At 40.1% G+C, this 15,316-nt stretch overlaps 1 protein-coding gene across 7 annotated transcripts in view; it reads left to right on the top strand.

The window, feature by feature from the left end:
* The window catches only part of ZNF236 (zinc finger protein 236), a 47,620-nt gene that overhangs the window by 11,733 nt on the left and 20,571 nt on the right, over positions 1 to 15,316 (top strand). For 6 of the 7 annotated variants that reach the window (XM_078868499.1, XM_078868498.1, XM_078868495.1 and 3 more), the window contains exons 9-13: positions 176 to 428; positions 2,838 to 3,113; positions 12,871 to 13,074; positions 13,448 to 13,601; positions 14,829 to 15,089. In XM_078868499.1, the coding sequence (XP_078724625.1) occupies positions 176 to 428; positions 2,838 to 3,113; positions 12,871 to 13,074; positions 13,448 to 13,601; positions 14,829 to 15,089 (1,148 nt within the window). The remainder of the gene's footprint in view (positions 1 to 175; positions 429 to 2,837; positions 3,114 to 12,870; positions 13,075 to 13,447; positions 13,602 to 14,828; positions 15,090 to 15,316) is intronic. The other variant, XM_078868497.1, reaches the window with a different exon arrangement.

Below are 15,316 nucleotides of genomic sequence, written 5' to 3'. Positions count from 1 at the left end.
ATTTCTCCCTGGTTTTTTTTATTGGGTATCTATAAATGGATCACCTATACAGTATGTGAACCAGATTAGTTCCCGTTGTTCATTGGCCCGTGCAAAAAAAAGTATTTTTACGTGCCTTAGTGTTTTTTTTAATGAATTGAGACGTTGCAGATAAAAACACCTCATCTATTTGCAGCAAGCGCTCGCGAACAGTGGCTTGACGGCAATCCCGGTGGAGAGCCAAGTAGCCAGTGCCATGGCAAGTGGCAACGAGGTGCCGGCGGCTCTTCAGAGAGCGGCAGCAGCGACGGTACCGCGCTCCACGGGGAGGCCGCGCTTGCAGCTGCCCGGCTCCCTCTCGCTGGCGCGGCAGGGCGGCAAGGAGGGTGGAGAAAGCACTCGTCGCTTCTCCGGCTCCTTTGCAGGACACCGTGTTTCGCAGTATACAGGTGGGGGGCTGGCCATTCTCACTATATACATGCAATGTGTTGAACTTCTTTCACACCAGAGCGTAAATAACTGTGCTCATCGGAGGTGCGGTGGGAAGGGGGGGGGAAGAACGACAAACTAAACGCGTGCGCGCAAAAAAAATCGCAAGCGGGAGATAGTATCATACGCTGCACGGTAATGCTGGAATATGGAACACATTGATCAGTTTGAAAATATATATTATGTAGTTAACCACTCTGTCAATCCGCAGCGGGATGAAGGCCTCCCTATGTCATGTCAGTAAGGGGTGGGTTGTTTGACCTACTTCACCATGCTGAGCAGTGCTGGTTGGTGAAGCGGGGGGCCAAAAACATTCATATGGTAGCCATATCCGGGATTCCAACTCGGGTCGATGGGTTCATGGGGCAATGTGCGAACCACTGCGTCGCCGCTGCATCCCATTGTAGAAGCAGCTTTCAATGATGACGCGAATTGAAATTTAGAGGTAAAAAAATGTTGTAACAAATGTCGACTGGAATGGTGTCCCATAAAAATTTGAGGAGTATAGGTAATGTATACAAGTAGCAACTTGGGTGTGTGGTGGTGAGTGTAATGTGCATTGTGAAAAAAACCTTAGCTCCGCACAGTAATAAATGTACATGCGTTTGTAGCGGACATAGCAATAACAACTTCCAAGTCATAAATTTTAATACCCTGGGTTTTATTGGACCATATTTTAAAATGGACAGACTAAAAACCTGGTTAAAAATTGGTGAAAAATAGAACGAGGTCATTGTAACAATGAGGAGAAAAGCTAATGCAGTCTACATATTTTTCACAGTGAATTTTAGGGGACGGCAAAGGTAAAGATAATTAATGTAGAAGAACTATAATGTGCTTGTTACGCGATTTAAATTAATTCCTTTGCACATGCCCATGTAATCCTATTATATAGTATCTGTAAACGCACACATGTAGGTGTATACCTGCTCCCACGTGCTTATAATAGCACAAGGTGCATCTGAACTAATTAATTAGCACCTTATACTTACCATTCAATTGCAGTACAATACACCTGTACGCTACTCTGTGAGCATACACACATAATATGATCGCAGTGCCATGTGCATATAGACGTGGCATATCACGTAAATTAAATTTTGTGTAAACCACTCTGAGACACCTTTATTGATGTGAAATACACTTTATCAAGATTGACTGATTGATATAATAGCAAGCAGCCATTTGAACCAATTGAATCACCGTGTTACAGAGTTTGCAGTGCAATGCATATTATAGGTGTGTTGTGGTAACTTGGCACTAACTGCAATAATGATCTGAGCTCAGATTTCCTCGTCTGCAAGGCAGTGAGAATGTGTTTAAATTTTTTTTAAATCATTTAACATTGATTCATCTTTTCCTTGCAGTTAGGGATATGCAATACATTTGACATTCAAATACATTACACTTTTTGGCTCGCATATGAGCATTGGCACACATAAAAATCTCCATAAACCATATGGACCAAAATTAAATCATTTTGTACATTGATTTTCACAGCTATACTGTACTCATTGTGGTCTTCACCAGTTTTGTGGGAAGCGAACACTGAACCTCAACGATGCATTGAGCCCAGCTTTCTTTGTTTAAAAGGTAGCAGTAATGTGTTTCCAAATCTGCAATCCTCTTAACATATGTCTTTCCACATATACCAATTTCTCTGTTCAAATACAAGTAAAATCTGTGTGCCACGAGCACCTGGTGTTTGTAAACACATCCAAAGTGATGTAGAGGATGATACAATTTAAGATTGAGATCTTGCAGTGTTTGTGTGTGGGTGTATGTGATCCTACGTGACATGGCCGTTATTTAAATTGGGATCCTCGCAATTTGAATTGGTGCTGTCTGTGTCACATGGTATGTGTTACGTAATAGTCAGGCACATGCAGTGTGTAATAATTTGCATTTGATCAAAGAAGATTGGCCAAGTTCAAATGTATTTGTTTAGCTTAAGGCAAGAACTACAGAGACCATGATAGCCTCCTTGGAGAGAGTCACTTGGGTCACCAAAATTTGCAAAAGCAAATCCAATACAATAAACTTCAGCAATGAAGCAAATAGACACCGGAGCAAAAACAACTGTCACATGAGAAATCGAAAATATTGCACGAAAATAAGTCAATATGGTAAATAAGAAATTCCCTGCAACGTTAAGTTACCTCAGATTCTTTTTCGGCTGATCATAGGACAATTATGGTACGAAAATATTAAGCAGATATGAGGGTGACTAATTGTGTGCTCGTATATGTAAACGGACAAGGATACATGGATAGACATACAGTGGTGGGTCGCTAGTCTGAAAATCTGTTTTGAATGAATTGATGAAATCTTTTAAGGCTCTTGTAATGTACAATGTTTTGTGTTTGCAGTAGGGACGTGGCGAAGAGTGAATGGCGTGCGCTGGCACATGTGCCCTTACTGCAACAAGGAGTTCAAGAAGCCTAGCGATCTTGTGCGGCACATCCGCATCCACACGCACGAGAAGCCCTACAAGTGTACGCAGTGCTTCCGCGCATTCGCCGTGAAGAGCACGCTAACCGCGCATCGCAAGACGCACACCGGTCTCAAGGAGTTCATGTGCCCCCTGTGTGACAAGCTGTTTTCAACCCAGGGTAGCCTGAAAGTCCACATAAGACTTCATACGGGTGAGTTGCGCTACGTGAACCTCTTTCACCGACTCACAAATTAATTATATCGGAACGGCACACGTGATTTTTTTCGAATGTACCTTATGTATCGAAATATTATTGTACACATTTAGGAGCAGCTCCTATTTCTATCGTGGGATAGTATACTGTAAATGGCATACTAGTTTGGTGACCAGGGGTGGAACAGTTACGCAGTGGTTAATGCTCTACGCGAGCCAGGTAACCTGAGTTTTATTCCCAGCCATGGCTAACAGCAGTGGTGCTTGGTATTGAAACCGGCCCTGATCACCCCTCTACAAAGCTGTACTGATGCGAATGGGAAAGTATGGTCAAACAAACCCCATCAGAAGGATATGGAAATTTCACGACTGGCTCATGACCATCAATTGGGAGGAACATTGCTTATTGTTTGAGCGTGGGCATACTTTCTGCACTATTCTGCAGCAATTAATACTCAATCTCATTAACAATTCATGTCAGCAAAATAGAGTGGACTTAAATTAATTTTTAGCTGCAAATTTAGATTTATAAAAAAAAACCTTGTATAACTCCTAAACCGAATGCCTGATGGTTTAATATGCTTTGTGTGCATTCTGTAGAGACATACTGTGCTTTGTCAGGACATTGCACATCGTAGTTGTTCGGAGCAAAGCTTACACAAGTTGGACACGTAGCTTCAAAGTGAGAGGCAGTTTGGAATCTCGATGTGCTCCCAGCAGTTTCTACTGGATACTTTGTACACGTCTGCCAATCATTCCCAGTGGTACAATGGTGGGTGATCCTTTCCAGTGGTGAAATGGTGGGTGATCTTTTCCTCGGTGAAACAAAAAATAACTATTCTGACACAAAAAAAATGTCGGGCGAGCGTGGAGACCTCAAACTATCTTGCTTTCAAGTTGTTCGTCCACAACCTGGGTTCAGTTTGACAACAACAAAAAAACAACTGTCTTATAGTCGGGACAGCAGCCACATTTTGTCACGAGCATCGGCTTCATAACCGGATATACCGTGTTTAACAAGTATCGGGGCAACATAGCATGTTAATGCGTGCAGTGTCGAGCGCTGTCCGTAGGGCTGTAATGTTGCATCGATTCATTGTTTAATGTCAACTATGTGTTGAATTGCATGTTGTGTGGGTTTACTCTCCAATACACCGGTGTGCTGAACTAGTAACTAATTGGGATGTATTTACATGACAAACCTTACGAATTGGCTTTGTCGGGTGATGGCATGTTAAATCACAATTAGATTTACGTGATCTAACCCAAAACACCTCGATTATTGATAATATTGGTCGCGAAAGCCTACGTGTTAAACTTTTGGTTATATTTGTTGAATGTAATTGATTAATGTGACCTTTGGCTGCCAGAGGCTGCGATGTTCACCCACAAAGAATAGATTCTTGAGTCAAATCGTGGCCCTGAATCACAACGGTTTATCACATCGCTTGGGGGGGGGAAGGGATTGGTGCGGGGGGGGGTGAATTATTACGCCCCTAATGTGTATAGTGGTTTCTTTACAAGCCGTCAGTACAGGCTGTTGGTCGCATTTGGTTAGCAGATGTTGGTTCATCATCAGTGCTCATAGTTTGCACTTTTTTTCATTTGAGTTAATGTTTTCCTTTTTTTCTTTCTATCTTTGTTGACTTTGCTTGGCTTGCGTTTGCACTTTCGCTTGTATATTTTTCTTCAGAGGAAGCAAATTACCTTCGGATTCCTTAAACTGCAGTTTTCATTCGGCACGTACAAAAAGTGTTGTCTTAAGATTAATACTGTGAGTGTGTATTCTCAAACGCTTTCCAATCACGCGCTTCTCCTTTGAATGTATTTAATTAGCGACGATAAAGTTACGTTCCAAGCCCGATGACGTCACGCGTAAGACTCCATCAGAAGAGGCGGCGAGTCACGCACGTGACCGGTGTGATGCTAAACGGATCCTTTTAGCACAGTTTCTTTTTAGTACCATGTTGTAAGCATCCTTTTAATCACTTTGATACATTTTCTCTAGGGAAAGGCCAAATAAATGTGATAATGTTGGATTACCTTTGTGGGCGTTATTGTACCCCCCATCACAGAAGAAAGAAATTAGTTCATTAACACTTAAACTAAAATAAAACTAAACTATATACTATTTTACAAGGTAAGGCCCACTGAGCCAGATAAAAGGGTAAAAAAACAATTATCATATATAGCTCTTTTCAGAAGTGACCTGGCCACAAATAATAGCTCAGCGACGTGGCTTATGTGGAAATGTATAGCAGCAAAATACTTTAACCGCACGTTTAAAAATGTGAAATGAAAAAACCAAAGGACACGGAGAAAAGTCCTCGCGACCACGGGGAGAACATGGATCGGACCCACAAGCTCCTGGGTATCGGACGAGGTTGTTAACATCTCGCCACCGTGGCGTCTTAGTTGAAAAGCATTGAAAGCTAATCTTGGTTAAATGAAATATTGATAATCCGTATCCATGCCATTTCACGGATAAAAAACAATCCTGAGTGTATATGTCCGTAACAACACATATGGTAGAGTAGTTAAAAGAATAGCTTTCGGTTATCATACAGACACCCTACTACGAAATAATGGTTAGGGAGCGTTATCCTCTATTTTCACTCTATACCATGCATCCGTAAATTAGGTAGAATACAAATGAAAACTACCATGTGCATGAAAGGCTAAGAGTTTGTTTTGTATTACCCATGGGGTAAGTGATGCATGTTAGTGACCTGATGCTGACCTCTCCTGACTGTCTTTGTTTGGGCGCCAATACCATCTCGTAATCATTTGTTAGCTCATTAACCCATTTATCTGTAGCATTGCTTTCTAATGTACCATCTGCATTTAAGACTCTAGCAAGACAATTACAAGTCATTACTTCTTGTATCATTTAGTTCGGATTTTAAACGGCACGGTCCGCCGTTGTGGTTATCTGCTCAAGAAAAAGCAAGAGGAGTGCTGTTGCTTTCATGTAAATTTCAGTTTTATTGTTGGATACAAATGTGAATTGGTTAAAGGAAGGCAGAACAAGGGGCCATATTAACAAATGAAACAATACGAGCTTTATTTGTATTTATGTAATGCACCAAATCCGTTTTCTCTCATAACAACATTTTTTTTCTCTATAATTGTTTGCAAAACAAATATTACACGGTATATGCAGTGAGATGACAGCTAAATCCCTGTGGCAAGTTTGATGAACATTAGCATTTTTGAACAAGTTAAAACACATGAAATATTTAGTAATTTCCTTAATTCGTATGCTTGGTGTGGGTAGAATGAGCATAAACAACATTTATGAATGTCATCTTTATTGAATTGCATTTTACATACCTATTACAGAATATGACAGTGCCTGCCAAAATTGAACACATGGCTTATTAAGCAGCCCCATGCAGTTGCTGTGTTATTAAATGTAAATGTACGTGAATGGTAACCTCCACTGACTAAAATATCGGACCGACGCTGGCACAAAAAAAATGTTAAAGCAAAACAGCACAAGCAGTCCACATTTATACCATCTTTTATAATCACACATCATACTTCCTAACCTCTATCCCAAAAAACAGTTATGCTAAGTAAATGTTTTATCTATCCAGATGTTGCTACAGAAAATCCCACGGGGGGAAACGAACAATTATGAATATGTATTACTTTTATATGTATAGAAATTGGGTAAAATAATGCGGTTGCAAAGAATGTAGCCCAGTGGGCCAATACCCAACAATTCGGAAGTTTGCCACTGTAAGTAAGGCACTAAATCAGCCGCAATCATATGTTATTGTCTGGCAGCAAATGCAGGTCAATGCTAGGTTATGCTACAATTCTGCATTGTGAGTCAGTTTATATAATAAGCCAGTAATGTGTGCATAGCTAGTGCTTAAGTACCTTGGATATTCTCAACAGAATTGCAGCTGAATATTTGACCGATAATACAGAGGATGTGTCTTATTTGCTCCAGGCATATGCAGCGAATATCCCTTTTGCCCTCTAATGTCGTGGCTATTAAGTCAATAAACTTTTCTTGTGTTAGTCCTGGATGCTGAAAGTCAATAATTTTGACGCACTGCAGATGAGGCACTTCAACATCTTGGAGAATGTGCCATTAAATTGTGCCGTAATATATAACTGAGGAATTTTAAGAGATTTAAATCATGTTATATTACTGGCCTGCCTATGAAGCAAAGGTTTATATAGAAGTTTGTGGGTGATGGATTGAATGTTGCAACCTAATGACAGTATGCCTGTTATGTGAAAGTGTTTTATTGCAAAAAGTACATCAGTGCTCAATTGGGTGACTATCCATTTTTACCCCTGGAAAAGGTGAGGCGTTATTAGTTTATGGCTTCTCCCAAGGGAGCACAGAAAGAACAAGTACAGATGGCGATCACTTGAATTGATGTTGCAGACCTCCCTGATAGGCCTTGTAGCTTTCTGGTGACTCCTGCTGCTAATAGTGTGAACTACAGTGAACTTCACGCATTTTATTGGTTGTTGCTGCCATATCGTATAAATTTTCAATTGGGCTATAGCTTTCTTGTTAACATCTATTGGTATGCCGCATTTGTAGTCATTAAGCTGGCATTTAGAGGTTTCTAACAAAGAGTTTAATCACGAAATGTCGAGCCAAAGGGGTATTGAACTGATAAATAAAACATTTGAAGTAATTTGATATTCAGTCCCAGTTGGCGATAACTAATAGATCGGGAACGTGAGTGTAAGAAATGCATAAGTTGGCGTATATTTAAATGCGCAAATGTTGAGCGAATTAACGGTCGTGCGTTGTTTATCAGTGTATCATGCTTGTAATGGGGCGAGTGCTTAATTTCTGTTTAAAATGCACAGGCGTCTAAAGTGTTTCTGAACAATTAAGGTGTCTGTAGCCCTTCCCTGCTGGGTGTTGTATTATTATGTGAAGAGTGATGCTAATGCCGTACGCTTGTTTTGTAATTGATGCTGAAAGCCATTTTAAACATTTTACTTTACAGGAATCTAATAATAAACAGCTTAAGGTTTCATGAGCTTTCATTATTTATAATACAATATGTAAGACAAATCTGGCAATAGCTGGCAGATCCTTTGTGATTGCTATTACAAGTTTAGGGTGTTTTATTATTACAAAGCAACACTAACAATATATAATCGGATGATAATTGCAGGATAAAAGATTTGTGTTTTAGCCGACCGTTGGGACATTTGAACTTTAGAAAAGCGCTGGTTTTGCTGAGGGTCGGGACCTCATTACCTCTGATTAACCAGATTAATTCTGCTCAGGAAAGGCCGGGAGAGTGATTCATTTCATTAATCAGCTACGGTTGTAATTGACGCTCCTGTCTGCAGGCGCTAATTGTGTGGCAGCTTCTTTGTGACATTTTCAGCCAGGAGATCGGCTGCCCTCTGTTACGAATGGACACGACAGCCTCATTTCTATGCATTATGCGGAATGCGATGATGGCGCGTCTTGTCTTTATAGCCCAGGGTGCAATTGATTATGACTGGCTTACAGAAATCTTGCAGGCTTCCACGCTATATTTTTTGACGTCGCGTAATAATAGGGCAGTATGTTTTTCGTGATTGCTCCTTGTTGTTGATAGGTAACTTCTTATGGTCGTTTACAAGCCTCGCTAACACGGGGTTCATTACCAGTGTTCTCTTTTAAGGAACATCTACATCATGTCTTTCTTTTGATTTCTGCTGCGGCATTTCTCAATAGTTGGCAAAGAAAATGGGAAATCGATGTAAACTCAGAAAAAGAACATTATCAATCAATGTATTGGCCAAAAGATGTTCATTAGGCTTGAGAAATGAAAACAGAATGGCAGTTTCCAACCAAAGTTGGAGAGTGGGAAGTGTGTGATGGGAAGTGTGTGTGAGCGTGTATTTGTGTGGGCGTACATGTAAATGATTAATCGTCGTTTTCTGTTCATTCGCATATGTATTGGGTTTGGCTGATAAAATAACAAACCTCACCACCTGTTCTCATAACATATATATGAACAAAACCGTACTGTAGTTAAAAATGAGCAGCAATCTTGTTTTGGAGAGATTAAATGTTTAAGAATGCAAATCGGCGGCTTCTTTGGATAAATTCTTGAACACTAGGAATAGGACTCCAAATGCTTAACTCTCGCTTTCATTTGACTAGTTTTACAATGAGTAATGCTCTCCAACATCATTTCATTTCGAGCCTTTTTGTCAATCTACTCCTGGATGAAGTCCTTCCAATACCGTGTCGGTCATGGAGGTTGTTTGGCCATATGTCACCATGCTGGTTAGTGGGGGGGGGGCAGGACTGGTTCAGATATCACTCCCCACTCGCGTTAGCCGTGGTCAGGAATCAAACTCCGATATCCAAGTTCAAAGTGCATTGCACCAACGGCCCCACCATTGACTCCCAACATTATCAGTTGCCTATTTACGTTTTTTCTCAACATTTCCTTTACATGAAATTACCACTGACCAAATAGACATATACACTTCCATCATTTCCTTTTCAAATTGCAATAACTGCCTCTTGTTTTGCGTAAATATAAATGCGCCTTATATGTACGCGATCTAACCCAAAAGCCTTATGGATTATGGATAATATTGGTTGCGAAAGCCTACTAGGTGTTAACTGACCACTTTCCTTAAACATTGTGAATGGCTCCTGGGGGAAAGGTCTCATGTTTCAAACATTTTACTCCTGGGCTGCTTACACACTCGTGGTGCCTATGAATGGGGGGAGAGATTCCAGTCTCCTATTGATAACAAAAGCAACGTCCCAGTGTTTTACTGCAGGTAGTCTTGATTAGATACGATGCAAAGTTTCCGTCGGAAATTGTATTTTTTTTAAACAAGGTATTCAATTGATTAAAACTATGATTAACGTAGCGGCATCCATTTATTTATATTTAAACTCTGTTGTCAATTGTCTTTTTAACCTAGAATAATTGAGGTTTGACTTTGTAAAATCTTGCACCATTGCAAGCATAAAAATGTTGGAAGCATTTGGTAAAATCACCATGAAAAGGAAGTGCCCAATTATATTTAAAAATTATTTAATAATTCTCTGAATAACATTTGCAAGCTACTTTTTGTGCTATAATCTAATGCAACTGTTTAATCAGCATTGGTGGGGGGGGGGGGGTAGATGGATAACAATTACAAATGAATATTTAAATGAACATGTTATTTTAATATGTGGTATGCAGTATAGGCATGTGTTTATTAAATACAAGAAATTTGGTTCTTAAATTATACCAAAAAAATTAATGAAAAACGTACCTGAAATTTTAATCGGGTGCAATTACCATAACGCACAAACTGTACAATATTACCCATTGCGCTATGTAGAATTGCTGTTTGTAAATTTTATATTGATGCTTCTAGCTGTAACGTTTGTGTTTAATTGCAACCTAGACATTAAGTTAATTTTGTAGCGGAAGATGGATTGTAAGTACAGCAGAGTGTGAAATGTATGTGACTATAAAAGTAATTTTTGTTTAGTAATTTTCACCTGTCTCATCGTCAAGAGGTGCGGGGCCTTTGAGAATTTGCATATTACAGAAGTAATTCAGGAAATTAACATGCATGCCTGGAACTAAATTGCATGGATCAATTATTCATGTAGAAATAAAAAGTTATGCGAGCAATACTTTAATCTGTCAAAAATTAACATATTAGAATGTCACACATCATTAATATTCGTTATGGCTTTGTTAGGGCTTTCCTTCAGAACGTGAAATGCAATTACATATGGGGATGAGTGATTCTCGCCGCCGGTGGAGTGGCAGTGGTGCTGCTCTCTTCACCCTTCTGCAGACACATTTGTCCACAGATGCATTCATTGTCTTATCCTCAATTGCAGTTAGCGCTCATTGTGATAATGGCTATTTGCTAATAATGCGAATAAAATTTAAATGCGGTGGATTTTGCACACTTCCAGAAAAAAAAGCCGCAAGATTAATTCATCAACCTTACGATGATTTCTTTTTTTATCATGTTGCTTCAAATATATTGTGTTCTGTGCGGTGTTTGTAAATGATTTTTATTTGATTGTTAAGCATTCCGACCAGAGGGTTATGGCTGCATGCAAAGTAAAGCACTAAAAAGCTATCTGGATTGCAATGACATTTGAAATTAATGGTGTAAAATATTGTTTTTAAAATTAATTTCTCATTCACACCTTCAAATATTGTGTCCTCATTTGCTATAAAATGTCAGACACTTGGCTCCGCCGCACAAAAGGTGGATGTAAGGCGAAAGGTAAAAGAGCCGCTTAATTATCCCGAGTGTCGTCAAAAGCAAAGGGTTTAATAGAAACAATCGGCCTAGGGATTGAAATTGGCCAAGAATGCAGAAATGATGATAATTACTTTTCATTAAAGATACAAAAGTTCCCGCATTTGAAACCCTTTCATAATCAAAGGCCCAATTATTTAGGGGCAAACATCATTTAGAATGTGCGCCGAGTGTGCCTGCGCCCTGTCAGCCAAATGGAGGAGGCGATGCTCGGACGGGCGGGAGGGAGCAGCTTATTAAAGCGAGGAATCTGCATGCTAATTGATGGTCAGGTCGGAGAGATTTAGAGATAATTAGTCAGGCCAGGCTATTAACGCAGCCAGCCCTAAAGCCGCTGCAGACAGGAGATAATTTTTGAGAGGCCCATGCAAGGATTAACCTGGGAGGATGGGGAGGGCAGCCCTAACATTGCTCTGGTTTGGAAGGTGTTGGGGGAGGGTGGGTACATGACCAGCGTAGGGCAGTAAAAGGACAGAGGGTGACGATTCTTCATTATATTGTAGGTAGGGAAAAATAAATTTTAGCTGTTACAGCTTTATTGCATGCAGGCACAAATGCAAAACGATGCTGGCCAGCACAGTACTCTTAGCGCCACTGCATTTACTGAACATTTGGACACCAATGAATTGACACGGGTCTCAGATTAAAAACGCAAACTAAATATCAATTTATGGTAGCAAATGCGACAATGTTTTCGAAAATGGCTCATGTTGATTTTGAAGTTTTTCTTTTGCATTTAACATAATTTACACAGTGCTCGATTGTATATTTTAGGGACAGAATAGTTTTGCAATCAACACTTCACCATTCATTTATGTACCGCACCAGTAACCGGTTGTGGGCTTTGTCCACCTTTAAGCTTTATGTGTGTCTAATTCCTAAAATCACTTGAAAAATGAGTCGTGGAATGTCTGATCTCATGTTTGTAATCATGACACTTCAAAACCTCCAGACACAAAATATTTGCACGACTAGGTTCTAAATCTAAAAAGTAAAAAAAAATTCCTGACAAATTTATATCTAAAATGTTGGAAAATTTTTTTTAATTTATATCAAAATCACCCCCTGCCAAGTGTATGAATGTGGAAACTTTCACGGGTTTAGCTTTAAAAACAAAACATCAAATGTTTGCCCATAATTTTAGAAGGCGGGATTCACAATAAATAAAATAGGTTCTTGGATTTTTTTACTGAATTTTTACATGAAGTCAAACTATTCGTGCCAAATTTCAGCTTTCCTTCCCTTCGAGAACATGAACATTTATCACAGTCGCGCGGTCACTCACAGCTGGATGTGCGTTAGATAAACAGGTTGGAATTCATTGAGTCGCCATATATCTTATCCAAGGGAGACCTGGGTCAGAAACAAGATAACATTGGCTATTATTGTAATTGCAAGTGAGCAAGAAAAATCAATAGTTCTTTAAAGTGCCAAAATCCTTACTTGTTATTGTCCACATTTGCTCCTGCTAGGCGCCAAACCATTTGACTGTCCACACTGCAACAAGAAGTTTCGCACATCGGGCCACAGAAAGAGCCACATAGCGTCTCACTTTAAGGATGCGCAGATGAGAAAGCAGCGCTTTCCACGAAAGCCAAGCCGGCGCCGACTGCCAAAGCAAGACATGGGCCTCCCAGAGATACCTTTGCAAGAGCCCATACTCATCACCGAGTCTGGTATGACCCGCAATATTATTTCGACACTTTGACATACAAGTAATTGTTTACTGGTCATGTTTTATTAATAGAGCTAATAGCGGACCCTGATACGAAAATCACGTCAAGTCAACGTTCGTTTACACAAGCGGAAATGTTGTCGCGTAGACATTTTGAGTGGTGCGGCGTTAACTGCGAATTTGAAGTTGACATCGTTCAGAGTTCTCTCCTTTTGAATTTTTAACAGGAGTTTCAATGGTCTGGTGAGCAGCAGCAGCGTAATGCATTTGGCAACATTACCTGTCCCATAGAGAGCAGTGGGAGATGGTGAATGGAGGCTGCTTTGAAGTGTCTGTCTCAATCTGACTCGTCAACTCTTATCCCCATTTTGCAGGGCTGATCCAGCAAGTTACCCGCAGCAGTCACATGTACAGCCAGTACCTGCCTGATGGAATGTTGTCAGATGGATCAGGATTAGACAGGCCTTATCGCTGTGGCTACTGCAACAAAGCGTTCAAGAAATCAAGCCACTTAAAGCAGCATATCAGGTAAATATTGCTTCCGGAGCTCCACGTCCTGTGGATGAATCGGTGCACTGTGTGCATTAAATTTGCTGTGATTAAAAAAATAGCATATTTGTAAATGTTACCATCTCCACAATCCGTTTCAAAGATTATAATTTAGAAAAAAAAGTTTGCTTAGTTTCATTTCTGAATAAATGTAACATAATACACGTCTACACCTACACGATAATATTTTGTAAGTATAGAAGTCGAACAGAATAACACTTCAAGGGAAAAGATATAAAAGTGCATTAAAGTAACTATTATAGTGGGCACTTGAAGTTAATTGCTATAGTTATTAAGTGGAGCTCATAGCAAGTATAAAATCTATACATGCATTAAATACTAATTGCAGCAAGTCAGAATGATTCTGTAACTGGTCAGAGCATTTTACGGTTAGATATGATTGTGTGAAAATAGGGTTATAAGATATATAACCTTCTGAAAGTGAAATTTGAAGACATTGAATTCAAATCGTTGATGCCCTTAAAATTTGCCATACCAACTGCAGCGTTGCAAATGCACAACATTACAGGAATGAGTATGAAATTTATTTTTCAAACAAACACGAGGCAAAATTTTAGTTTCTAATTAGGAATGCCATGATAGTTGATTATCATGGTTACTGCCATCCATTAAAGCCCTCATAAAGTTTAATTCCTTATAAGATAATTGTTCAGCTTTATAATTGTAATGGGCTACAATAACTGGATTTGAAATAAGCATGTCTGCCCTGCTTGAAAAATAATAAATTCGGTCAATGTTTTTACAAAGTATCAACGTACCTATAAATGTTGCCTCTGGTATACACACATCGAATATTACATGATAGCAAGGCTCCTCTGTCTATGTACAGCCCCTTGATAAATCCACTGCTGGATGAGGGCCTTCCCTTGTCCTGCTGTTTGTGGCTGTTGCACCATACTGCAACATGCTGGTCAGTGCGGTTTGATAAAGATGGGGAGCCATGTACGTTGCACTAAAGTGCGGTACAGCTGTGGATTTGGCTGCACTACCATCTGCTGATCATGCAGGCCTGCAGCAGGCGACAGCACCTGTCTTACGTATGGCGGTCGGCTATCCAACACTATCCTCCAGGCTCAAACCTGCTTGGCTTCCGAGATCTCGTATTAATCGGGGTGCATTCCGAGCGCTTTGATCAAAGGCCAGAGCAGTGTTTTGTCATTTCTTTTGTGACCTTGTTGTCTACAGATCTCACACGGGGGAAAAACCTTACCGCTGTGGGCAGTGCAGCCGCTCCTTTGTGTCATCGGGTGTGCTGAAGGCCCACATTCGCACGCACGTGGGCCTCAAGGCCTACAAATGCGTCATGTGCGATGGCACCTTCACCACCAATGGCAGCCTCAAGCGCCACATGTCCACACACAGCGAGACGAGGCCGTTTATGTGCCCTTACTGCCAGAAAACCTTCAAGACGTCTGTCAACTGCAAAAAACACATGAAGACGCACAGGTCAGAACACCGTTTGAGAATATGTTAAAGATTTTCGACAACCAGTCATTGCAGATAATGTATAAACCCACTTGTATTTCATTTTATAATTCTTTATGCATTTTTGATAAGCTACATCGTATATTATAACTCAGATTTCACAACTTTTAAAAGTTTAATCAACAATATCCTATTGGAGCGTGGAAAAATAGGCCACGTGCTCTGTAGAGGGGCTTTCTAGAGTTCCC

The sequence above is a fragment of the Lampetra fluviatilis genome, chromosome 26, assembly GCF_964198595.1.
Source record: "Lampetra fluviatilis chromosome 26, kcLamFluv1.1, whole genome shotgun sequence".
In the NCBI taxonomy this organism is placed as follows: domain Eukaryota; kingdom Metazoa; phylum Chordata; class Hyperoartia; order Petromyzontiformes; family Petromyzontidae; genus Lampetra; species Lampetra fluviatilis.
Note: the sequence above shows the minus strand (reverse complement) of the source record. Positions and strands in the feature narration are given on the sequence as shown.